Source organism: Crotalus tigris, unplaced genomic scaffold (assembly GCF_016545835.1).
Source record: "Crotalus tigris isolate CLP2741 ecotype Arizona unplaced genomic scaffold, ASM1654583v1 scf7180000020074.1721668, whole genome shotgun sequence".
In the NCBI taxonomy this organism is placed as follows: domain Eukaryota; kingdom Metazoa; phylum Chordata; class Lepidosauria; order Squamata; family Viperidae; genus Crotalus; species Crotalus tigris.
The window spans coordinates 1,623,173-1,650,151 of NW_024097846.1; the positions used below are offsets into that span (position 1 = coordinate 1,623,173).

General features: G+C 38.3%; 1 protein-coding gene across 1 annotated transcript in view; it reads right to left on the reverse strand.

The window, feature by feature from the left end:
- Positions 1-26,979, reverse strand: part of XIRP2 (xin actin binding repeat containing 2) — a 72,519-nt gene that overhangs the window by 19,790 nt on the left and 25,750 nt on the right. The window contains exon 3 of the mRNA XM_039365404.1: positions 1,572-1,679. Within this exon, the coding sequence (XP_039221338.1) occupies positions 1,572-1,679 (108 nt within the window). The remainder of the gene's footprint in view (positions 1-1,571; positions 1,680-26,979) is intronic.

A 26,979-nucleotide genomic window follows, 5' to 3' on the forward strand; every position in this document is an offset into this window, starting at 1 on the left:
TAATTATGCGCCTTTGAATTAGGAAGAACAGTCTATCGTCTTTCCAGGAATCTACTGCTTTTTAAGTGAACATCTAGGTCCAGTCAGATACAATAAAACCTTGAATTCTGCCTTGATTTCTACTGGCAGCACTCGCTATCCTCTAGGGAAGAAAAAAGAAAGAAGATCTGTTATAACCTGAAATTCAGAATGTGTTTGTGTCTTTGATCATTTTATGTCTCCATGGAAAACGAAGGAAGGTTCAGAAAGAGGGTTTGAGTAGGTGGAAATGAGAAAGAAAGAAAACGCCTGGAAAATGGGGGCGAGGAGGGGAGAGAAAAACATTTAGGAGAACAATGCAACAAAAATAGATTTATAGCTTTCTGTTGTGAATAGAACCAAGATTTTGAATAATTGTTTATGAAAGCGTATAGAGGCCATGCACAAAATAATGCTTCAAGAAGAAAAATGGTCAATGTAAGATTGTTAAAAGGTTCTGTACAGCACTTGTTTCCTTAGAATAAATCTCAGTGTGCCCAGCATGGATTTGTGACTCCTTAACTAGTGTGATTGTGATTTCAGGATCAATGACTGAGCTGTGCTTGGAAGGCTTGTCTTAGACAGTTCATAAATGCAATACTGCAAATGTATTGCAGCAGCAGCTGCTGCTGCTGTTAGTACTACTGCTAAAATACAATTTATCGTAAATGGCAAGTTTCTAGTAGAAGTATACTTTCATTTACATTTGGGTCCAGATTTTGGATCAGTGTTTTTTTTTTATTCACTGGTACTGTAATGAGGGGATTATCACTACAACTGCCATTTTATATTTATAAGGTTGACTTCAATTTATAAAGGTGAAAGCCTAAGGGGATGGGCAAAAAAACAATTCAGGTCAATGAAGAAAAACAAGGTGTTGTTAGAAAGGGGAGAGAGGGAAAAGATTAAACATTATTCTGTCATCTTTCCTGCATTTCTGACAAGTGCTGTTTTCCAGGAAAAAAAAACAACTCCCTATATTTTCTTACAATATTGTCATGAGATATTAAAATTTGTTTAATGGTATTTTTGACTCTACTTTGTTGTTGTGCAATGGCAGTGGATGATTCTTCCCTCCCTCCCTCCCTCCCTCCCTCCCTCCCTCCCTTCCTTCCAATATGTTCCTCTACAAACTCTCTGGCTGCCCAGTTTGCCTGAACTGAAAAGTCCTTACAAGAGAAGTTTTCTCTTGCTGTCTTCCTTGGGTTTTATTGGAATTGTGAGGCCATTAAACTATTTAAGAAATGATTGTAAAGTGAACTGCAGGAGACTCGCTTCTACGCCTCCTGAAAGGAACTGGAACAACCTTTACCCTCTGCATGGAATTTCACCCATTTTTTTTTTTTTTAGAGAAAAAAAATGAAATACAAATTATTTTCAACCAAACAGAAAAAGAACAGTTTAAAAATGCAGACAGGAGTTTCAGTGGCATTATCATGGTTTGCTATCAAGCCAGAAGGCTGTTCTACGTATAAGCAAGAACATCATAGTGTAAATGGACTCTACATTTGCTTTGGCCAAATGACATAACTTTTATTAAATGCTACAGTTACCTTTTCTGATTGAAATGCTTCCAGCTGCATTCCTTTTGAGGTCGCTTCATTTATGCTGGTTTCTGTCCTTCTGCCAGACATCATGGTTTGACTCTGACTTGTCATCTTCTGCAAACAAATAAAAATAATTCCGCATTTTTCAACTTGGTAGTAAATTTTAATAAAATCCTAAGCCATCTTATTTTATTTTTCTTGAAAATGATTCTTCAGGGGCATATATACATGCAGAGACACACAAATACCCAATGCTGCTAGATTATAATTAACCATGTAATTGAAAGGGTAAAATATGTATGGAGGCACGAGTTGGAAGATGATAAAGATGGTAGTTTCATTATTACAAGGAAATTTTTCTTTTATTATTAGTGTAGTGTATGATATATACCAGAGAACATTGCAAACAGTGACCTGGGTTTTAATGCAAGCTTTATTGACAATTGTCAGACTCCTATCGCTGGCAAAGATGTGAACAGAATACATAGAAAAATGTAAACTTTCCATTGTTGAGGATGAGTTAAAGGTTCTGGGCACAGGTTGATTACATTTGTAAGTGGCTGCGTTCACACATTGCTCTAGGCCATTGTGTAGTTTGTAAACTGTTGGAATGGTGAAATTGCTAGGTTTGCATAACATACTAGGATAAAGGAAATAATTTGTGCCCAACTGAGTTAGTTTGTGATTTGCTACACCTTGCAAAATGAGACAACCAGCAAACAAAAGTTAATTATGAGCTTGTATATCCGGAAAATATAGCCAATGTGTGAACAAAGTGTGTGGATTATCTGCACAGTTTTAGTCTGTAAATCTTATGTGTTGTGTTGCCAGAAGAGGCAATGCCAGGCCCATTTCCAATGATGCAACGCAATTTTGCAGTTGCTTGTTTCATAATGTGAATCGCAGCAGTATGCAAAGCTTTGCCATCAATACAAATTAAGCATTATGGCTCCCTGAATTTTGCAGGGTTTTTAAACACATTTCAGAAATTCCTTTCACTCCTGGCTCCAGGTGCTCCCTAAAATATGAATTTGAGCCTTTAAAAAAAGAATACAGACGGACCTTGAACAGTGGTATCATCAGTTTGGTTGGAAGCAGGATCTGGGGACTATACAATATGTGCAAGGAGGAAGAAGAGATAGCAGAGCAATTGCAGTTAGTAAAAAAAAAAAAAAAGACTGTCTGCAAAGAAGGAAGGAAAAACTGTAGGCATTTCGGTCAGAATTTAGCCCAGTCCTGCTGAGTCCAGTTCCTTTCTGGGCCTTAGCAAGCAGCATTGCTCTCTTCTCTCCCATAAAACCAGGGCACATTGCCTGGTATAACTACCAATTCAGGGATTCAGCCAGCTGCCTGCCACTTGGTTTCACATGCCCCTTCATCGTTTTTGCAGCTACACTGAAGTGATTAAGCTTCTGTCGAGCAAGTATTCCAAGAGTAGGCTGAGTTGTATATTATCCTATTCTTAGGCTCAAATAGACTTTTGGCTACTAATTGTTGCTTCTCTTTTCTTCATTCCACTAAGTGGAATGGCAAGGAAAGAATGATCTGTGGAACCCTCTAATATAACATACAAGAAACTCCTTCTAAATTTTCTATAACTGGAGCAAGAGTTTTTATGAAGTTTAGATCCTTTCCCGGCCCTATACAGGTAATCAGTAGTGGGATTCAGCCAGTTCGCACCAGTTTGGCAGAACCAGTAGCTAAATTTTGTTGAGTTTGGAGAACCAGTTGAATGCACACTGCTTCCGGAAATCTGTTCTAGGCCTGGGAGGCCTAGAGAAGGCCTCCCAGGCCTAGAACGGCCTGCCAGAAGTGTGTGGGTGCCACTTGGGCCTTCAACCTACAACCACAATTGAGCCCAAAATTTCTGTTGCTAAGTGAGACATTTGTTAAGTGAGTTTTGCCCATTTTATGACTTTTCTTGCCGCATTTGTTAAGTGAATCACTGCAGTTGTTAAATTAATAACATGGTTGATAAGTGAATCTGGCTTCCCCGTTGACTTTGCTTGTCAGAAGGTTACAAAAGGTGATCACATGACCCAAGGGCACTACAATCGTCTTAATGTGAGTCAATTGCCAAGCGTCTGAATTTTGATCACGTGATCATGGGGATGCTGCAATGGTCACAACGTGAAAAATGGTCATAAGTAACTTTTTTCAGTGCTGTTGTAACTTTGAACGGTCACTAAATGAACTGTCGTACATTAAGGACTACTTGTATAGAAATGAAGCCAGACTTTTCTGCAAGAAAAACATGGGTCCCACCACTGCACAAAAGCTATATTATTTTCCCCCAAATTGGAAATAGCCATTCCTCTACAAATACCTCTAACTCATAGCTTCAGTGTCTCACCTTATGTACTCTCTGACAATCAAAATAAATTTGCCCACCCAATTCATGCTTTAAATATATGGAGTGGCAGAAAATATTCAGCAAAGTGGCACTTAACTGGCACAAATTTAGCAGCAGCTGGATGGCTATCTGTCAGTAATACTGGGTGGCATTCTTGCCTTTCTGCATCCAGCACAATGTTAGGTTTGATCTTCTCCTTGTCTTTTCCAGCTCTATGACTCTTGGATGATGTAATAAGAGTCTCTCCCTCTAAGGCAGGGATGTCAAGCTCGCCATGTCATGTGATGTGTCATGATGTATCGCGACTTTTTCCCCCTTGCTGGAGCTGGGGTGGGCACGGCTTCCGCGTGACGCATCCCAGCAGTTTGACACCCCTGCTCTAAGGTCCAGCTGGGATTCACCTAGACAGGCCTTCCCTGAGCTGCAGAAGAGGAGGATTTTGCAATGCTATGAAGCAGTTTGGCACAACAAAACCCATTTACTTACAAGTATGCATGTAAAAACCCATTCAAGCTAAAAATGCTGTTTTTCCTTGTCCAAACGGTGAGAGAGTGTTAATTTTTCAGCCACTCTTCCTCTGCACAGCAGACACAGTGAAATCCTCCAAGCCTGCTCTACAAACTTGGCAGACTCTTTGGGAACAGATTTTGAGAAGGGGATGTTATGATGGCAAGGGGAAACCACCAAGTATCATTTTCCTCCCCATTTCACAGATGGATGGTTTTTATTGGCAGAGAGACACTTGCTGGTCACCATCCAATATGATAACAATAAGCAACAACCAAGCAGTCAGTTCATTTGCACTTTTCCTCCTAAAATTATTTACTACGTTAGGATTAGATTAAAGAAGATGCTTATGTCTATTAAAAATAGTTTGAACTCCAGCTATGTGTACATTTAGATCTTGTGTATGTTTTTTGAGCGTATGTTTTGATTTCAGTTTAGGGAAAAACAGCTTCCTCAGTGACAAAAATTGCTTCAGCCTGCTTGCTAATATCTTGGTCAATTGGATGTTTCCCTTTAGCATTTAAAAGACAGAATGAGTCCTGGAGGGGAAGAAGCTTAAATATTAGTTTTAGAACATTTTATATACCACCCTTCTCAAAAGACTTCATATGGTATCCAGCAAAATATATATATAAAAAAACAAAGAAAAATATAATATCCTTTAATAAACATAAAAGGTGTCCACAACTTCATTATGGGACAGTCTTAAAAACAAATTTCAGGTCTTCCTAACTAAATGGAGAGTTAGAATCAACTATACTTCTAGGGGTTAGCCGAAAATGCAAAGGGAAATACAAAAGATTGGCAGACTCTAGTAATAAAAGTCAAGGGGCACAGTGAAAAAAATGGAACTAAAATTAAATACAAAGAAGAGCAAACTCATGACAACAGATACAACAGTTGGCTTTGGGATTAACAATGAAAATACTGAAGTGATAGGTCAGTGGTGGCGAACCTATGGCACGCGTGCCAGAGGCGGCACGTGGAGCCCTCTCTGTGGGCATGCGCCATCGCCCCAGCACATATGGTCTCTAAAAGTTCGCCATCACTGGCCTAAGGCCAGTCAGCCTGGAGCTGCCATTGGGGGGGCCACCATCCCACCCACCAGAGACCCCCTGGATCTCCCCCAACCCTGCCCGTCTCCCACAGGTGTCCCTCCCCATAAGCAATATCAAGGTGGCCACGCTCACCCCGGCCATGCCCACCCAATCTGCCATGACTACTGCAGCCACACCCATCCAGTGGCCACACCCATGCAGTCTGCCAAGCCCACTGTAGCTGCACCCACCGAGTGGGCCACACCCACCCGGCACGCGGTGATACATAAGTGGGTTTTGGGTTGCAGTTTGGGCACTTGGTCTCTAAAAGGTTCGCCATCACTGTGATAGGTATTTTCTGCCTTTTAGGATGAACCATTAACAGTAAAGGAAGAGGCAGTCAAGAAATACTATCTACTGTATATGATCACTAACAGTCAACACTGACTTAATAAAACACAACCAATCAATCAACCAATTTTTTTGGGGGGAGGCGGCTATTAGCATATTCCCAAATTATAGGCTACTGTGAAGAAATAGATTTCTTGCATCTTCTGAATTTTCCACAGACCTCTTAATATCTGGACTGGACAAGCAGTATCATAGTGGTGTAGCAGTGTGTGTGTGTGTGTGTGTGTGTGTGTGTGTGTGTGTGTATACAGATATACATATACAGTACACACAGATAAGCACACATAGAGGCATGCATTGGATATAATAACTCCTTTCAGTGTGTGCACTCTTAAAAAAAACTTCACATATGATAATACTTGGATTATGGCAATAATGTACATTGAGAAAGCAATCAGACTGGCTACAAACAGAATCTATCAAATTCATATAAAATGGATAGCAACAGGGGGAAGAGTGAGTGAAATTATTTAGACAGCCCTTTTTTCATAAATGTAATTGTGAAACTGCTATTGTAAAGGAATTTTCATACAGAAACAGACACAGCAGAAAGCGAATACAGAAAAATCAAAGCAAGAATAGATGTTAAGAACTGTTCAAGATTGATTCTCTATATTTAGAATTGAGTGAAGCAGATTCATCTCTGAAAAGGAATAGAACGTAGGAAATCAGAAATAGTCATGAATTTCTGCCTGTCATTTGTTAAAATTATGAATTATATCAAATTAGGTCTTTTCCTAATTATAATTTCAGTATGTACTAATTAGTTTGCTATAGAATGGCGTCTGACAATAGTTCCTATGCTTTAAGTGGTTAGATACAAATGGTTCACAATTTTCTTTTCTTTGCATGGAGTGCAAGCCAAAATGAACAAACCCCATTGTAGCTTACTGCAAACTCCTTTGTAGCTTACTGTGAATTAGAACAAAAATGATGGCACGGTATGTAAACTATGTAAGCTACAGCTGCTTCTACTTCTATGGCTTTAGCTGTAGCTGCTATCATGGGCCATATGTGTTGTAGAACTGCCATATTTTTATACATAATCTTATTTTATTGAGGGCAAAATAATCTCCATTGTTATAACTACAAATAACACCATGAGGTAAAGCAGATAGCAAATAATAATCTAGATATAAAGGGGCATATTAATAACTTGGGGGAAAACTACTACTGGACACATACATTTGATGTGTTCTTAGCTAATCCTTCAATATTTATATATTTGGCTAGCCTTTAAACATAGGCTGCTACATTGAATTGAATACTGTGATTCTGTGGTGAATCGGTGCTATCTTCCTGAAAAGTAGTGAGGAAAAAGAGTTTTGAAAATGCGTTAACTCAAACCTATGCTTGTTCACCCAGAAATTCATCTCACAAGCCACATTCCCAAGTAAGTGTGCATTGGATCATAACTCATAGTCCTAATTACATCAGTGAATAAACAGCATGAGAATCCCAGGTTTCAGAATTAATCTGACCATTTCTTTTCATTTTATATTGAATAACTTTTCCAATCCTGTTGCTTTCTAGGGGTATTTAGTTTTAGCCCCTAATAATCCAATCAATGGTCAGCAGGGATGAGAAGAACATACCTGACGGCAACAGAATGATAAAAAAGAGCTGTCTTCTTACAATGATAAAGTAGCAGATATGCAGGAATTACTTCAAGATTAAAATCCTTCTTTGACACAATCTTATGTTTCTACTATTAATCAATAGAAAATTACCACAGGTAGTCCTTGACTTACAAAGTTCATTGAGTGACCGTTCAAAGTTAAAATGTCACCGAATAAAGTGATTTATGACCGTTTTTCGTACTTATGACCATTGCAGCATCCCCATGGTCACATGATCAAAATCCAGGTGCTTGGCAACTGACTCTATTTATGACAGTTGCAGTGTCCCAGGGTTATGTGATCTCTTTTTGCAAGCCTTCTGACAAGCAAAGTCAATGGGGGAGCCAGACTCACTTAATAACCGTGTGACTAACTTAACAACTGCAGTGATTCACTTAACAACTGTGGCAAGAAAGGTCGTGAAATGGGGCAAAATTCACTTAACAGCTGTCTCACTTAGCAACAGAAATTTCGGGCTCAATTGTGGTTGTAATGTTGAGGACTACCTATACATATATAAGTACAGGACTCAGATGCAGATTAACTCAGCAGGACTAATTTTTGAAAATAAAGCCTGCATGTAAGGGTGTCTGTAGAACCTTGCACCACACAGATGCTAATTTTGTGTGAATAAAGCCAACCACCATAAAATATTGGACTAAATAATAGCTGTCTCTAGCCCCTCATCTATGAAGCATGTTAGTAACAAGACTGCTATTCTGCAGGCTGTATCTGTGATATAATCATAGTGTCTGTCCATCCACCTGTCTGCCTTAGTTTGCTATTATATGGCACTGCAAACAAGCTGATAACCTTTTCCAGCAAACCACTAAATATAATGGATGAGCACTACAAGCTTGTGGGCCAATATTTGTAGTCACATCTTTCAGAAAGATGTACAGCCAGAGGTCTCTGAAGAGAACGTTGATCATATTCTTCAGCAGTGACCCCAGTGCATTTCCCTGGTTTTACTAGCAGTAATCCATTTTCCTGGGCTCTCTTGCATTTTTATGATGAGACAAACCTCATATCGGTTGATGTTGTTTTCTGCTCTATCAGAATTCTTTTTTGTCTCTCCCTTTGAAGAAAACTGAGTACTCTTGTCCAAAAGGGTTCATAGCTGTCAGCTAGGTTTATGCAATATCTGGCCTTCTCACTCTTCAGAATTAATTTTGAATTTTGTCTCTGAAATATTTTCTCTCTCTCAAGAACAATGAAATAGTAATGCTTAGAAATGATGCTGGTCTTGGATTCAAAGAACCACACATTTTTGTCAAAGTTTTGAGGGGTAAGGATTCAGATTGATGCCTTAGATTTGGTCCCCAAACTTCTTCCAAGAGATGAACACTCTCGCCAAAACTAACAGGCACAAATCTGTATTTTGCATTATAACCATGATTTTAATCCAATAATGGGAATTCTGCATCAGTTCTCAGAACTGCAAATAAGATTCAGCAACTGGATCAGCACTCGCAGCATTTATGTGTGCATGGAACCTCCATCCATTAGGATTTCAATGCCATTCCACTAATGTAGCAATAGCAATAGCACTTAGACTTATATATTGCTTCACAGTGCTTTACAGCCCTCTCTAAGCGGTTTACAGAGTCAACATATTTCACTGAACAATCTGGGTCCTCATTGTGCCAACCTTGGAAGGATGGAAGGCTAAGTAAACCTCGAGCCGGTGAGGATCGAACTGCTGGCAGTCGGCAGAGTTAGCCTGCAATACTGCATTCTAACCACTGTGCCACCAGGGCTCTTAATGTAAAGAGTAGGTTCCCCTTAGTGTTATTCTGCAATGTGCTCTATGTGGGGCTGCCCTTGAAGACCATCTGGAAGTTGCAGCTGAGCCAGAATATAAAGATGCAGGCAATTATGGGTGCGCCTCAGTATGCCCATGTTTCATCTCTGCTCTGTGAACTGCAATTGACTCTCAGTGCAATTTTGAGTGGAATTCAGAGTGTTGGCTCTCACCTATATATGGCATGGGGCTGGATGATTTGTGGGACCACCTCTCCTCAGTTGTGTCCCACTAAGTCTGACAGGAATGCCACATTCAGTCCCTTCAGTTAAAAAAATGTCATCCTAAGGGACTCACAAGTTACCTTTCCTGATGTGGCAACTTCCTGCTGAAACATATCAGATGGGCTCTGACCCTTTCATAAAGCACTGAAGACCTGGATGTTCTCCAGAGCTTGGGAGTCAGGGGGTTAGTTGGCCTGTTGAAATGTTTCTGCTGATTGTTTTGGGGATTCACTTAAAATGACCAATGTTGATTTTTTATTCTTTACTAATATTGGATTTTTATTTTTTTAATGTGTTGATAGCCATACAGAACTGTGTTTGTAAAATATGCTGCACATAGATTTAAATAGGTAAATAAATATAAAATATCCTCTCTTTGATATATACTGTATCCTAGATAAAAGTTTGGCTCTTCCATCCTCATCTATTCTCTAATAAATCCATTTGTTACTTGAAATATAACAAACGCCTGTTAATATTTATTAAGAGCTAAGCTCATACTTTGCATCCAAGCAAACTCTATTATGAGCAGTTTATTCTTTTTTTTAATGGGAAGTGCTGCTGTTTCATTACTTAACATTCTTTCAGTCCTTTACTTCAGGAGCCAATCCTTTAACAAGGGATCCTTCTAAATTCAAACCTCCAACAGGTTCAGCTAAAAGCTCATATTCTGTACAAACTTTTATTAAACTTCTTGGACTAAGATGTTTTCCCCACCTCCACCCCTACCCACTGTTTCAATGGCACATCTGTAGAGAAATATGCCACACCTTGTCTTCATTCACTGGTGGAACTGGTTATTTGGCTGATCTGATTAAGTGGGCCCCAAACTCACAAGAAACTTAATCTTGATTCTTGTGAATGGCTCACAGAAATCCTTCAAATTCCTTATGGAGTAGCTCAAAACTACCAATGTAAATAATGAGTAAGATGGAAAAACTCAAGTACTTTGGCCACCTAATGAGAAGGAAGGACTCACTGGAGAAGAGCCTCATGCTGGGAAAGATTGAGGGCAATAGAAGAAGGGGACGACAGAGAATGAGGTGGCTGGATGGAGTCACTGAAGCAGTAGGCGTGAGCTTAAATGGACTCCAGAATATGGCAGAGGACAGGAAGGCTTGGAGGAACATTGTCCACGGGGTCGCGATGGGTCGGGCACAACTTTGCAACTAACAACAACAAAGATGGAACAATGTTTATGCAAAGAAAAAGAAGCTACTTATACTCAACCAGTACGTATGTTTTTCCTACCCGTTTTTCATATTCACAAACTTTTACTTGAGCTGGTGTTTATTATTATAGCTATTTATTCATTTTTGTTTCTCCTATATCTTTCCTAAAGAGATTATTTTAATATACTTATTTGTGCTTTTTTATATTTTTAATTGCTTGCTTGCTTTTAATTTAGTTTTCATAGGACTAAACATTTGATTTCATGTCATATTTGTAAAAACAAAGCAATGCAATGATGTTTAATTTCTTTTTGATTGTGTCAGCCAGCATATTGATTTGCTCCTTTAATTTCTTTTGTTGTTGTCGTTGTTGTTGTTGTTGTTGTACTGTCTGCATCTTTTTTTTTAAATTTATTTTATTTTTAACCAACAAAACAAAGCAAAACATAACACACATATACACACAGTATATACTCCTCCCCCCCCTTTTAACAGCGATTATGTAATGGTAATCTTCTATTATTTACATTTCCCCCATTATTCTTCTTTAGAATATTTGTCCTTATTGCCCCGTTGTTTCTTATTTACATTTTCCTTCCTTCATATTCTACTTCTTACTAAGAATAATTCATATTATTATTATTATACATTATTATATACATATTTTCACTTTTGACCTTTCCATATTTATTCTCCTCTATTATTTCTAGTCTCCAACCAGTCATACCACTTGTTCCTTTAATTTCTTAGTTACTAGAATAATTAGTTTTGTTACAATGTTTAGATGTTCCTTGATCTCATATTCATTCTGACCCTTAGCAATCTGATCTCCACACTTACTACTAAAGATAAATTATTTTCTTTACAGTGCATAATTCATTTGAGCATTAGAATTCTGTTAATATGTTCTTGATTTAATCCTCCCCTTTTAGTATGGTTAATAGTCACCTTTTCCTTCTTTGCATAATTCCATTTTTTTGAGCTTCTGCTTCACTTTCTTCATAGTTTCTGAACTGATTATGTTCGTACAAATTCCAACTTAGGTCTTTTGTTTATTATTTTTATCTCAGTAGTTGGGTTGCCTCATTGTTAATAATATTTCATTTTTATTTTCTTTTTCCAAAATATGAGCTTTTTCTTTTGTTGAACTTTCTTCTTCCATTGTTTCTACTTTGTTATAACACTTCTTCAGATGAAGATAAAGGTAAATATAAAAACCAACCTATTCATCCACAAACCTTCCTTCCTTCCTTCCTTCCTTCCTTCCTTCCTTCCTTCCTTCCTTCCTTCCTTCCTTCCTTCCTTCCTTTCTTCCTTCCTTCTTTCCTGTTTTGTATCACTTATGTTATTCCCATATTTGTTGTATATTTTATTACCAGTTAAACCAGGGGTGTCAAACTCAATTTCACTGAGGGCTGCATCAGCATTGCAGTTGCCCTTGGGTGGATGTGGACAGAGTGGGTGCAGCCTACTGGGTGGGCGTGGATAAAGTGGGTGTGGCCTACTGGCTGACATCGTTCGTGTCAAGGGTGTCTATGGGAGCCTGGGCAGAAGTGGGACAGATCTGAGGTTCTCTGGCAGAAGGGGATGGGACCGGGGCAAGTGCCAAGGCATGGTCCACTGGGGCAAGTGCCAAAATGGCCACCACAAAATTGTACATTGGCTCCCGGCTAGCCTGGGCTAGGGCCAAGGCAGTGGGGGCCGTTCCCTCACTGTTTCCAGGATGGCTTCGCGGGCCACATGAAACCACTTCGCGGGCCGCATCTGGCCCCCGGACCTTGTGTTAGAGTTTGAGTTAAACTCTATTTCAGTTTTCAAAGATTGTTAACAGTTATTCAGTTACAGATAAAGATAGCCTTCTTTTAAATTCATTCACTTATTTTTTATCATACTTGAAATACTACAATATAGCCTTCTTTTAAATTCATTCACTTATTTTTTATCATACTTGAAATATTACAATACTCTTTCCCATTCCTGCCACATCTCCTTTGGTTTCTCTTTTACATCCGTCACTTATCTTACTGCTTCTCACTGGGTATGATCTTGTTTCTCTGTCTTTTATTTCCCTTCACTGCATACAGTTTTCTTTTCACATTCCAGTTACAGCTCTGTTTTCTGACCTTCACTTTCCAGTCTTTGCTTATCTGTCATCTCTGATTTTTTTTCCTTATTCTCTTCCAATATCTTTTCATTTTTCTAGTTCTTTGGTTATCTGTTAAATGCTTACGTGCCTGCCTGCCTACTTTTCTCCCCCTTAACTATTTACCTAACAAAATATGTTTGATTGATTTCTTAGCAGGGCAAAAGCTGTGGTGGCGCAGTGGTTAAAATGCAATAATGTAGGCTGACTCACTGCTCACTCCAGGAATTTGATTCTGAGTGGCTCAAGGTTGACTCATCATTCCATCCTTCTGAGGACCCAGATTGTTGGGAGCAATATACTGGCTCAGTAAACTGCTTAGAGAGGGCTGTAAAGCAGGGGCCCCCAACCTGTGGGCTGCGGCCTGCTGGGCATCGGGCCATGGAACAGGCTGACCAGTGCGTGCGTATGTACGCACACTCCCCCTCACTTGCACTAGCGCTGTGGCCACGGGGCACAAAAACATGGAGAGCAAAAATGGCTGCCACACCTTGGGGCGCAGAAACAAGGCGCTGCACCATGTAAGAATGGGGCGGGGCTAGCAAGTATCATGCGGGTGCCATTTATGGCACATGTGTGCTCATGGCCTCGTGCACATATGTGGGCACGCACACATGTAAAATGCTTCCCCCTCCCTTTTCCTCTGGTCCGCCAACCAACAAAAGCTGGCGACCTCTGCTGTAAAGCACTGTCAAATGGTATATAAGTCTAAGTGCTATTGCTATAAATCTACTGAATTTACTAGGAATAAATCTGCATAGGACTGCAGTATAAATCTTGTTTGTTCTAAAATATTTCTTCCACAAGGTTTACCCTTTGAGGCCTTCCCCTGGACCCGCTTTCTTTTTAATAATAGGAAAATTATTTTTTATAATTATAATTATTATAAAAATTATTAACTATTAAAACTATTAAAATAATTACTATTTTTTTATACAGGAAAACTATTTTTTTCCTTGTGTGTCCAACCACTGGGTTAGAAACCACAAGGCTATGGATTTGCTTCTGTGTTAGGTAAGCAAATTTGATTATTCTGGGCCAGTTTATTTTGTCTCTCAGCCTTAGGAAGAAGGCAGCAGTGGCAAACCAATTCTGAAAATAGAGCCAAGAAAATTAAATAGACTTGTCCATATAGGCACCAGGAGTCAAAACTAATTTAAAAGCCAGATGAGACTTTTAACAAACTGCTCACAAATCTATATAACAGGATAACATCCTTACCTATTAGTTAGGTAACTATGAAGTACTAATCCTTGCACAGAAGAGTCAGATCATCATTGCTCATGAATCCTCAGAAGAAATTTCTCCAATAGGTTTTTAAAACAAAAAACAAAAAACCAAAAACCAAGTGTTTAGAATACAGGTAATCCTTGACTTAAGATCACAATTGGGATCAGGATTTCCATAGAAAGTAACTGTGTTGAAAGTCAAGTTGAAGCTAATTTTATGAGAATTTTATGGCAGCTTCTCCAATGAGTGTTTAGAAATCAGCAAAAAAAGTCCCCAAATTACAATCACATGACTGTGGACCATTGCAATCGGTCAAAATGTGACCTGATTGCCAAGTGCCTATATTGTGATCACATGACAATGGGAGTGCAAGTACAGGTCATAAATAACTTTTTCCAAGGCTATTGTAACAGTTGTTAAACAAATGGTTGTAAATTGAGGACTGCCTGTTTAGGTTTTTTTTTGGGGGGGGTCTCTAGGGCAAGGCGTGCTCTAATAAATAAGAGTAACAAAACAGCAATGAAGGACAGCACAGAAACATTACTGAGATCACGAGTGATATGAGTGAAATAGGCTATCCATTCTTCCCTTTCACCTCTCTTAGAAAGTGCAAAGACAATTGAGTCTAAAATTAGCTAGTTATCCTTATAGTTGAATCAAAGATCTTTTAAACTCCAGTACTGTAGCACACAGAATATCATATCAGTAATTTAATGGAAAGGGGCAAAACAACTATTGAGCTGAAAGTGCTGTATGAAAGAAAACCCAGGGTCACAAATGAAACCTGCATGCCAAGCATCACTGAGCAAGAGATGATCAATAATGACAGCAATGTGTCACATTTTTGTCCCCTAAAGTAATATACATAGTCCTCTGTATTGTTCCTGATATCAGTAAGCACATACTTTAAATCTAGATCTAAAACTGAAGACGTTACCTAACCAATAATGAAACATCTGTGAGAAAACAACAGTGCTCAGAGAGTACCAAGGACTCCACGGTACTTTAAATGGGGTGTGTAACTGCAGGAGGAACGCAGTGGCTCGGGTGGTTAGGACGCTGGGTTGACAATCAGCAAGCCTGCATTCGAGACCCGGGTGCTACTGTCTGTGACTGGGTGAGCTCCCGTCATTTGCTCCAGCTCCTGCCAACCCAGCAGTTTGAAAGCAGGTGACCACCAATAGATGGGCACCACTTCGGTGGGCAACTTAACAGGGATATGAAAGGAGTCCAACAACCAGGCATGCCTCAGACAGTGGTGATGGCACTGGCTAATCCTTCATCCTGGAACAGCCTCAATACTTCTAACAGGAGAGCAAGTGACTTGCTGAAGCCTCATTGTATGTTAAATATTACAGGAAATACTGCACTGAATATGGGCTCCAGATTCCAGGTAAGCTTTCAAAAACAAGAAAGTATTACATTGATTAAAAGAAATAGAATAATTTCTTGTGACAGCACAGCAGATTATGGATTCCCTGAAGAGCGCTCTGATAGCTTGAGTTCAGCAATTTCAGAAGAGTGTGTGTGAGAGTGTGAGATGGGGTAATGCATAACTCAATTTACTTGAGAATTTTGCCAGAAGCTACTTTTCATGCTTGTGTCACATCTGTGTCAAGAAATAGCAGCTACCACATGTATTTCAATGCACACTTAGTTTTAGCCTCAGGTCTACACGCAGTGAATCAAATGCATGAGGGACATGAACCCGTTGAGATTCTACCAAGGAAAACTACTTCCAATTAGAGTTAAACAAGACAGTGAACACCTTTTTTTGCTATCCATGTGTTTTATTCATGTGTACCGTTACCCCCTCAGAGGCCGCCAAAGTCCAGGCCCTCCCAGCCCTGTTCCCCTCTGTCACACTCTGGAGCTGTGCTCTCAAGGTGTCAGTAAAGTGTTTTTTCTAGCAGAAGCTCATGTGAAGTGAGGAGGTGGCAGACTCTAATCGTCAAAGGGGAACAAAGATGACCAGCCCCTAGCCCCCGATAGTCAATGCAGATGGTGTTTAACAGCCCCAGGCAGTCATAGCAGCAATAGCCAATGATTTCACAGCGACTGTTTGGAAACAAGTGGGGTGGGGAAAACCCTGGCTCCAGGCAGCGATAGGAACACAAATGAAGGTAGTTAGCGTTCTGCAGTAGCAGCTCGCCCCACAAGTGCAACTCCCCACAATGTCTATAACTTATAATCAATAATCAAAGTTCAGATGGCCACTAGTCTCCAAAGCAGTAATGACCAGCCTCTCCTTCTTTTCTGTTGTCGCTCGCAGTCTCAGGCCTCATCGGTGTCAAACCCCCTCCCCCTTTCCTTTATTGTTAAAATCTGAATTTAGCAACCCCAGCAACTTTCTCTCTCCTCACTCTCTCTTGCCTCCACTTTGGATATACCCCTCCCTCCGTGAAAGAAAGCAGTAAAATTCCACCTTCTCTCTCACTCTCTCCTTCACAGAGAGGGATCAGCTAAAACCTCAAATCCCTCTTCGACTTCACCTGGTCTCTCTCCGACAACAGCAACAGCAGCCACCCCACCCCATTTCTTTTCTCCTTTTTCTTTCCTTCTGCACAATCCAGGACGGCTGTGCCCCAAACCGGCAGCAGCTGTCCAAGCTTCCCTCTCCCCGGGCAGGCTCCTGCAAAGCCTTTCAGCCAACCCCACTACACATGATACTACATTTAACAGAATGGAAGTATCAACAGTTGAAAATAATACAAAATCAAGGAAAAGAGAAGTAGTACAGCTGATCTCCATAACAATTACCAGCTTGCTATTCTAGGTGTATTTGTTTATTTGTACGTATATGTCTACCTTGCCTTTTTTTAAAATTTGAAGATGCATGTGATAGGTGGTTTCAACATGATTGTTCGAGGCTCTACAAAGGCAGAATCCCTCAATTTCAAGTCTCTCAAAAGCAATTAGAGAACATCGGATTCAAATCTGAAGATCAGGTTTGCTAATGATCAGCAATGCGAACTCTGTAGACTCTTGATGGATTAGCAGCAAGCAATGCTATTTAATCTTCACATTCACACAACTTGGAAGCACAGTGTTACTCTCAATCTTAATTCAAGTTCTTGTAGAAACTCCATGGATACAAGTAATATGCCTATTGGAAATGGATAATCTGTGTATGTGTTTTAATGGAAAACACACGCATAAACAGCTTCATAAATGTCTTATGTTGGGAAAAAATAATTCCATTAAATATAGTACCTTAATTTCTTCTGAATTTTGCAATTTCAGCTATTTAAATTTGGTTTCTAATATTACCATCACGAGCAAATATTCAGATGAATTTGCCCTGAGTTTTTAAGAAGCTCAATTATCCCAATGGCATTCTGCAATTTTTTAAAAAAGCATTTTGGATATTATTAATTTATCTACAAATTGCTACAGTAGGCATGGATTTTTATTTTTTTTAGTAGGCATGGATTATTATTCTCTATCCATTTTATATTTATAACAAGCTGGAGATAAATCAGGTAGAGAGAGGAACAGCTAGTTCACCCACTTCATGCTAATCATTTATGAATGAGCAGGGATTTGAATCTCTCCCTAATCCCATTTATCAGTTACTTACTTAATTATTTCAGGTATACTGCAAATAATATTTTGAATGTTTATACAGAAAACCATCTGGAGTAACTACATGTATGCCATCAGTTTTAATCTTCCTGGATAGGAAATTCTTGTTTTTTCTCTGACTTACTGAAAATGAAGAAATTAAATGGTAGTGGCTTTCCTAAGGTTGCTGTCAGCATGAAACTTATTAAAGTTATGCCAGAGTCCATTCACTCAGCATTCAGAATTTCAATCCACCAGAGAAGTTTCTGGTCCCCTGATAATAAGGCATATGAGAGCTAAGCATCCAATAATTTGCCCAAAACAGCTGTCACTTTTCCATCAGAACAGACCACTGTGCCAGTACAAAAACTAAAGCAAAACCAGTGAATGAAACAATGTGAATATACCTTCAACATGCAAACATATGGACCACAATTGATTCTCAAGATTATATTCTTGTATGTGTTGTGTATATATATTATTCACACATACAAACACATGTATGATTATTAAAAATTGTAATTTACAGAATTAAAAACTAATACAAACTAGAAAAGAATAAAAAGAAATAATACAAGGTGCAGAAAATAAATAAAAAATAGAAAATAAAAAAATAAAAATATAATAAAAAAGAAAAGAAATATATAAAGAAGTGACTTCCTCCTTCATCAGAAGTAGAAACAATTTTAGTAACTTATCCTCTCCTCTTAAAATGCAACAAATTATTTCTTTTTCCCATCTTAGCTATAAACTAATCCCTGAAGCTTCATCATTTCAATCCTGAAGTCAGCAAAATCCATCAAGGTTACCAGAGATAGCAACATAACTATTTTAACCTTGATCAAATAAACCAACTTTATATTTCTTCTTTTACTTCTAAAGGTCTTGATCTTTAGACACTTAAAATAATGTTTAACAACTTGATTTCTTTTCATTTTTTGTCACTTTTCACAAAATTCTTCAAAGCTTTAACAAGTCTCTTTTGTAAATACAATATAGAAAAATTATCCAAGTCACTCTCTTGGTTTATTATTTATATATCCCTTTTAATTATTAAGACATCAATCAGTTTCTTTTATATGTACAATCTAACACCTGTTTTTAATGTAATTCTTGTAACCTGTCATTTTTAAATCCACTTTCAGATCTGTCTCAATCATCTTAGGTAAAATTTGTTGATCTTCCATAACATCTTTTGAATACAATCTCTCTATAGATGCAGACACACTTAGAATTAACTTCTGCTTCCAATGTTAAAAAATATCCTTCCATATGTTCAATGTTAAAATATTTTGCTTCATTCTGTAAGTTGATCTGACTGTTCTTCTCCTTTAATTGTAGTCTGTTTCCTTCTATTTCCTTCTAGTGTCCAATTTTTAAAGGCTTATCTTTAAAAGGTAAGTTAAAAAGCCCTTTATCCAATGGGCAACATCCCATGAATTATGCCATTTAATTGGATTTTCAAACATATCATGAAGTACCAATCAGCTTCCCTACAACAAGTTGTCAAAACCCAAAAAGAAATTAATCTTAACAGAAATCTGATTGGTCTCATATAAATAAACCCTTTTAATAATAATAATGAGTTCTATTGATTAAAAGCCACAAGTGTATCTTAGTCATTAGGGCTGAAACAAAACTTCAGACATAAAAGAAAGCATTCACATAGAAAACAAGACTTATCTTTGCAGTCTTAATAGAACAAAACAATATAGAAGGAACCATAAATAAAACATGCACCTTGAAACTGTATGTGTATATGTATTTTATATGTTAGACTTACAGGTAGTCCTCAACTTGTGTCAGCCTCTGAGTGACTATTCAAAGTTACAACCCTAACTCTAACCCTAACTTTATAAAAGTTGAAAGAAAGCATGTTGCATTCTGGTAATTAAAATATGACCAATGGTTGGCAACAAATACTTTATCAAAACAAGTTAGAGAAAATGGCAGATTAACATGTCATTCTTTTTGTACCCCTATGCAACCCCAGTCATGAGCTGACATATCTTCTTCTCTGACAGGTTATGACATGTGATTTGCTTATAAACTAACTAGAATGGAGCCATAAGAGGACAAGGCACCTGAGAAATAAGTAGAAATAATGCCCTTTTTATCAATAGACTCCTTGAGTTTGATCTTACCCATTCCCAATTCCATTAAGACCAGGAGATTACTTTTCATAATTGTATTACCCATGTGGACTTTTGAGGATTGGAAAATAAAACCCAACACACGATAAATTTAAAATTACATTTATGTAATTTGGTGAATCAAATATGGGGGTCAAAATCAGGAATTACAGAAGGTTAACTGATAATAGTTATCAGTTATCAGTTCTTAGAGGGGAAACCACCAGAATTGCAGACTGCATTGGAAAAATCAAAAATGCATTTGGAAAAGTGACAACAGAACTAGGTTTTTCTCTCAAAACTGATCTCAAAACTGATGCCTTTGCTGAGATGGAGAAAGGCAGAGATAAAATTGGCAATGAAGACAAAAACTGTTAGCAAATAAAAGAGGAAATAAATGCCATCTCAGCTCTGAGAAATATGGAAACACGGGAAAGTGACTCAAAATAACCAACCTTGAATCTATATGATATAAAAATTGCCAGAGGAAAACACTGGAAAGCTTTCAAGTTTCTGTTAATATACACTACAACAATAAAGTGTACTTTCAATCATTTTTGTCTCTTACCTGATCTGGCTTTACCTCAAAGGCTGACAATCAGGATGGAGAATTTTTTGATGAAGGTTAAGGTATTACAGCAAATTTCCCTCTGCAAAGGTCAGGATCAGATTAGTTTGATCCACTGCCCCACAAGCCTAATGGATCTGATTGGACTGGATTCCAGTTGCTTTGGAAGATGTTTGTTGAAACTGACCAACCACCCTAACAATGATCTGGTTAAAACGTGGAATAATTTTTCTGGGTCCAAAAAGTTTTTGGTTCAGAAAAGAACAGGGTATTTTCTGGATGTCCCCTGCCTTGTGTCAAGTCTGTAGCACACCACAAAATGTGGAATAATTGCAGAAGACAAGGTGTGAGAACAGATGGTTTAAATTATTGTGGTACAAGACTAAAGATGAGTCAGTTAATATAGGGGTTAGGGATCATAAAGTTTATATTACTGCAGTCAGAAAAGAAAATAAACCTTAAGCCTTCCATCTGTGTCAGAGTATAATTGGCCAGTGGAATTCATTAGAACTATTAGACGACCACTGAGAGACCTTGACCAGTGCTTTTGTCCACCTGAGCTCCACTATAAGCAAGTTCTGTGCTTCTTTGCCAACAAAATGGTGTGGATTTGCACTGAATTTAATACCACTTTGAATAGTATTAAGGTATTCAATGTACTACCTCATAATCTCTGAGCCAGTTTGTTTATTTAATGAATTTATATTTCTAGTTGTCGACTCGACTTATCCACCAAAACAATTTCAATCTATAATATAAAAATGACATTAAAAAGAAACAATAATAGCAATGGAGGCCCTTAAAAAATCTTACAATAGTCACAACAGATTGCTTGCCTCTCAAGAAAGTAGAAATAAGGTCCTTAGTTTGTTTCATGCCCCTATTTGCTTGTTAGACCCTGCCATGGCTTGACTTACAAGGACCTCAGAAGACTGTGTAGCTAATTAACACTTTGCTGGAACAGGCAGAGTTTCTTTGGAACCAGCCAACTGGAACAACTTTTGGCCAATATCCAATATTTCACATTTAGCTAAGCTGGTGGAGAAGGCAGTAGTGCTGCAGCTCCAGGAGGTCTTGGAGTTAGCTGACTATCTAGATGCTTTTCAATTTGAAGTCATAACTGGACTTGGCACAGAGATTGCCTTAAGTCACTCTGATGGATGATCCCTACCAGAAGAAAAACTAGGGGAATATGACCCTGTTTTTAATTCTAGAATTATCAGCAACTTTTGATGTTGTTAACCACAGTAAAGTGGGAAAGTACACTTTATAGTAGTTTCATTCTTATAATGTTGGGTATGGTCAGAATGTAATAATATTGCTCAGCTCCTTAAGAGGGAACTCTGTCTCATCTCTTATGTTATTTAAGGTCTACATCAAGCCTCAAATATCAAATATCATCCATATATTTTGAGCTAATTGGATCTGCATAGCAGATGATGCTCAGATGTACTTCTCACTTTCTATGGATTCAGGTTTGGATTCTCCACATTTTCCCCAACAGTGGAGTGGATGAAGAGAACAGGTTAAAGATCCTTATCAACAAGGCAGAGTTGTTCTAGACTATGATTGGATTAGATCTGGATTGGATTCCAGGATTCAATGAACATGCCTAATTTGGATGAGGATTCAGTCCCCCTTATCAAGAAGTTTGCAGAATGGGGGATCTCCATAAACTGGCATTAGTGATTGACAACCATATAGCAATAGTGGAACTTTAGTCACACCCTCATTGTGGCACATGTGCTCATATCATGGATTACTGTAGTGGCTTTTAGTAGGGTGGCCACTGAAGATGGTTCAGAAATTGTGGTTACTCATGGCCCTCTACAAAGTGCTCCATCATCTCCATGAAAAACCAGTTGCTTTCTGAGCCCCATTCAGAAAGCACTAACTGTGTGTAAAAACCCTTGCATGGCTCCCATGCTAATCATACAAACCTATTCTTGTATAATCTACCTCACAAACTTCTGGTGTCCCATTATAAATAAGTGCAACAGCAACAGCATATTTGGTTTTTTCATAGCAGGAATCAATTGCTATTGGAGTTGAGGTAGACCTTTTTCATATTATAGTGTAAGTTAAAATCTGTTCTTTTATCCAAGCCTTTTAGAGTTTTAATGTGGTTGAGCCTTTAAAGCTTTTAATATTTAACTTTAGAATTTTGTATATGTCATACATGTATTTTTGTAAGCTGCCTTGAGCCATTGGGATTGGTAGTATGTACATTTATAAATAAATGAATAATTTAAACCAGTAATATATAAAGTGCTAAAAACTGCATGAGTTTGTCCATATAGGTTATTGGAAAGAAGCTTGCTCATAGGCAATGAGACTCAAAGCACAAATTAGTTACAGAATTTTGTCAGCATTGCTAGCACAACTAATTGTTGTCGGCACTTGTTGGTGCTTTGATTCTGGATAGGGGAGAACTACATTTAAAAAGGAAGGCAGAAATATCTGACTATCCCACAACAGCAAAATCAGCTAGCTTACATTAGACTATCAATGTAAGAAACAACTTTTAATACATGCATCAAGAAAGGTCAAATAAGGAAGAGTCACACGACTTCAAAACATTCTCTAATGCTATTATTAAAATATCTATCATGTTTAAGGGACATTTTTTTTTAATATCAATAAGATTTTATTTTTCTCGTAAGCGAAAAATGAGAGAACAAGTCAAGCTCTGCACTTTAGGAATGTATTGTCGTTTGTTTGAATCACAAACTATGACTGAAAAAAAAAACCCTTGCCCAAAACAGGGTGGGCGCTAAATTAGTTTATTTCCCATATCAACACATTGCACTCTTATGGTGCTATGGCCCTGACACACTGCTCCTCTGCACAAGACTTGTTTTGACAGTGATCAGCAGCAGGAACCCCACCCCAGTACCAATAAATCTTCAGGCTGCATCCATCCTCTGGCTGCTGAGTCAAAAAAACCTCCTGAGAAGTACTCTTCAACATATTGAAAGTTGCAATACTGTTTCTGCTATGTTTAGAGAGATCAGGAAATTATTTGTAGCCCAGCATCAGCAAAATATATTTAATTAAACCCTAGTGTAAAGACTTAATTGAGACTTATTTGGGATGATCTCTTTAACTCAATCCTGGTTTCTCTGCTGAAGCATGTCCAATTCTTATCAGTGAAACTGGGCATTAAATCTACAGGGCCACCGAAATGTTTCACTGAATTATTACAGCTAAAAAGAATTATTCTCTCTAAATATGAAAGAGGTGGTCTAAAGTGAAGATAGCTACCACAAAACCAGAGGGCTTCTATGCACCATGCCCAGAATTTAGAAGCATTCTGACATGAAACATCACATTTCTCCATTTGGGTTTCATCTGAATTTCCTTTTTAGGACAGAGTCTACTTCTGCCTTTAAAGTATGTAGCTACCTATTTCGGTCATGTGTTTCACTTGAAAACAATACCTCTATCTCTGCTTTAATTCATCCACAGGGCCTGCCAGGAAGATGTGACAGGTGGCTATTTAAAGGAGGGCCTTTCCAATCTAGTGTCTTAATTAGCAAGATTCACCCAGCATGTATGCTGTGAATTCTTCAGCCAAGGTGAGAACTTCTCTTTCATTCAAAAGAAAATGACTGCTTTTTTAAAATTATTCTTGAACTATGGCTGCCCTATCTGGGTTATTTTGTTTTGGTTGACTCTGTCACTACTTTAAATTCCATGTTAGATTTTTTTTTTAGTTCTATTTTTTATATTTCAAGGTTTGGATCCAGTTTTCTTACCCCATCAATGGGAATGTTCTTGAGAAAACTTCCACTCAGAATGTTCATATTTAGTAGACTTATAGACATAAAATAACTTTCCTTGCTATTCAAAAATATCCTTTTTAAGGTAGTAGAGCAATATCCTACAAGAAAGCAGTGGCAAACTGGGTAACATATTGTTACCCAAAATCAAACAAACCCTATATCAGTGGTGGTGAACCTATGGCACGGGTGCCAGAGGTGGCACTCGGAGCCCTCTCTGTGGGCACAGGTACCGTTGCCCCAGTCTTGCCTCCCCCGCGACCCCCTCCTCTCCATCAGCCCCCCTGAAGGAGAGTCGCCCTCGAGCATGGCCCACATGGAGCAGTGCAGCCAAGGACATGGCAGCCAGGCAGCGTAGACAAGACTCTGCCCTCACACCCCATCATGTAGTTGATGCTGCAGGGCGCGGGCAGAGGGTGTGGCCGCCATAGCACTGCTGGGCTGCCTGGGCGATCTGTGGTGGGCCCTGGAGGCGGTGAGTGGTCTTGTGGGCAGACAGGGCAGGGGATGAGGAGGGCAGAGCGGGGGTGCAGTGGGGCAGGGCCAATTTTTGGGCACTCGGTCTCTAAAAGGTTCGCCATCACTGCCCTATATGGACATCTCTATGAAGACACCACGAGCTCATAAAAGCTTATATCTTTTAATAAAATTTATTAGTGAGAAAAGATATACCAGACTCCTGGTTTTGGCTGTCATAGACTAATACAGCTCTCCTACAATCTCATTATTATGCCTTGCACAGAATACTACTTAATAGTGTTTGCCCTCTGAACAAGGCTACAGAAAACTCACTTTTTAGCTCAGCATCAGAAGCCATGCATCCATCCCAAGATGCTAGAGATAGTAATCTACTCTGGAAATGTTTTAAAATTGTTGGTCTTTGTGTCTTTGGGATTAGCAGAAACTCCTATTCTTTCTAGGAATATTCCCATTGATAAGGTTATCCCGCTAGAAGTTCTCTTCTTTAAAGCACAGGTTTACATTTTTAGTATCATCCATCACTGTAGCCTGCATGTACACTCTCTGTCACAGATTGCTTCAATAGAAACAAAAAATAAATTAAGTTATTTGTAATAAAACAGAGGGTAACACTTGATTTGTTGATATGATTTTCAGTAGGGTCCCTGTAGTATGCATAATGTTTAGTCCCATGCTGGGCATAAGAAGATCATTTAAAAAGCAACATAAAATATTTTAAATGGTTCATTTCAATACTCACATAATAACATAGTAAAAAGCACAATTTGATGAATGAAATGGAAAAAACAGATAAGCTATCTGTCTATAAACTAAAAGAGAGGGCCAAATAGATCAGAATGAAGGCGATCATTTCTTGTAGACTGGAGTGATGAAACCACACAGGGAAGCGAAAAGGTAGGTTTAACGATAAAGGAAAGATTAAAATGTTATGCCTGAAAGAATATGGTAAAATAATGTAACCTAGACAGTTATGATGTAACAATTCAAAGATATGAAAGTTGTATGTTACGCACCAATGAATGATGATAAGGGAAGAACCAAAAAGGATTTAGAGAATATTCTGAATGAATGAGATCTAAGGACAAATTAATTTTGTTAGATGGCATAAATGGATGTGTTGGAACAAGATGAGAGAGAACAAAAAAATAACAAGGCCATTCAGAGGCCCAAGAATGAATTCAAGTGGTGACTGTCTGGTGATCATTTCCTCAGGGGAAAAAAAAGTCCATTTGTTTTGGATATATAATTTCAGGTTTCATATATGCACATGAAAACAACTGAATATAATCTGGAACCTTTCCTCAGGGGCCACAGGAGATTGCAGAAACAATAAAGGATCAGTTAAAATCCTTTAATTCCTCCAGTGAATATCCTGTGTGTGAAGATTTGCACATAGTAGATACAGTTTCTACCAGCTTTAGAATTAAAACTTTTTTTTAACAGTATTTACAGAATACATCCACAAAAGTACAGAACATCATGATATATTCACTCTGGGATCCTTGTCAGAATTCAGTCCTGCTCCTATAAAATGTGAGATATTTCAAGGTGTTTCACATATTCTAAAAAGCTGTTCTTGATTCTATCCATGTCACAGCTTTGCCCTCCATCCTGCCTCCCTTTCTCTTCCATCCATCTTTTTGCAATGTGATATGGCATTGCTGAAGTATTGCCATTGTAGAGTGCATGAAATTTAATTCCATTTCTCAGTGGAGAAATCCATGATTCCATCGGCACATATCTCCAGCATTAAACTTAAAATGCTCCCTGGTATTGTTTTTAATAATTTATCTATTCTGCACCCCTGGAGGTGGAGAGGATTCGCCTTTGGATTCATAGTTCTATTTTTATGTAAATAAAACCTGCTCACGTCGACATCCAAAGGCAGCGAACCATCTAGCTGTGGACTTTAACAGCTGAATGGCAAAACTGGAAGTGACCTTGTACGGGATGACCTTGAAAGCACAGAAGTTGCTTTACTGGTGCTGTACTTTCAAACTAAAATAATTCAGTTGAGTGAAGCAGTGATTTTGACTATACCATGCCCTCCATCTCTTTCTTCTTTTTTTAAACATTATCCGATAATTAAATAATAAAGTACATAAATCATTTTTCTAAACTTAACATTTGCCAGCTAGGTAGCGTTTGCATTTTTCTTGTTCATCTCAAAGAAAAGAGCAAACAGAAAAGCTTTGCACAGCTTCAAGAGAAATAAATGCAAACCACAGAGAGTTTTTACAATGAATTATAACCCTGAAGTTGTGGTTTAGATGTTCGCATTTGGGGGTATGTAAATCAGTTCTATGTCTTGATCATTGTTCTAAAGTGAGACATTTGACAGGTGTTTAGATGGTGATTATTTAAGGCTGTAATTACCTTGCAATAGGC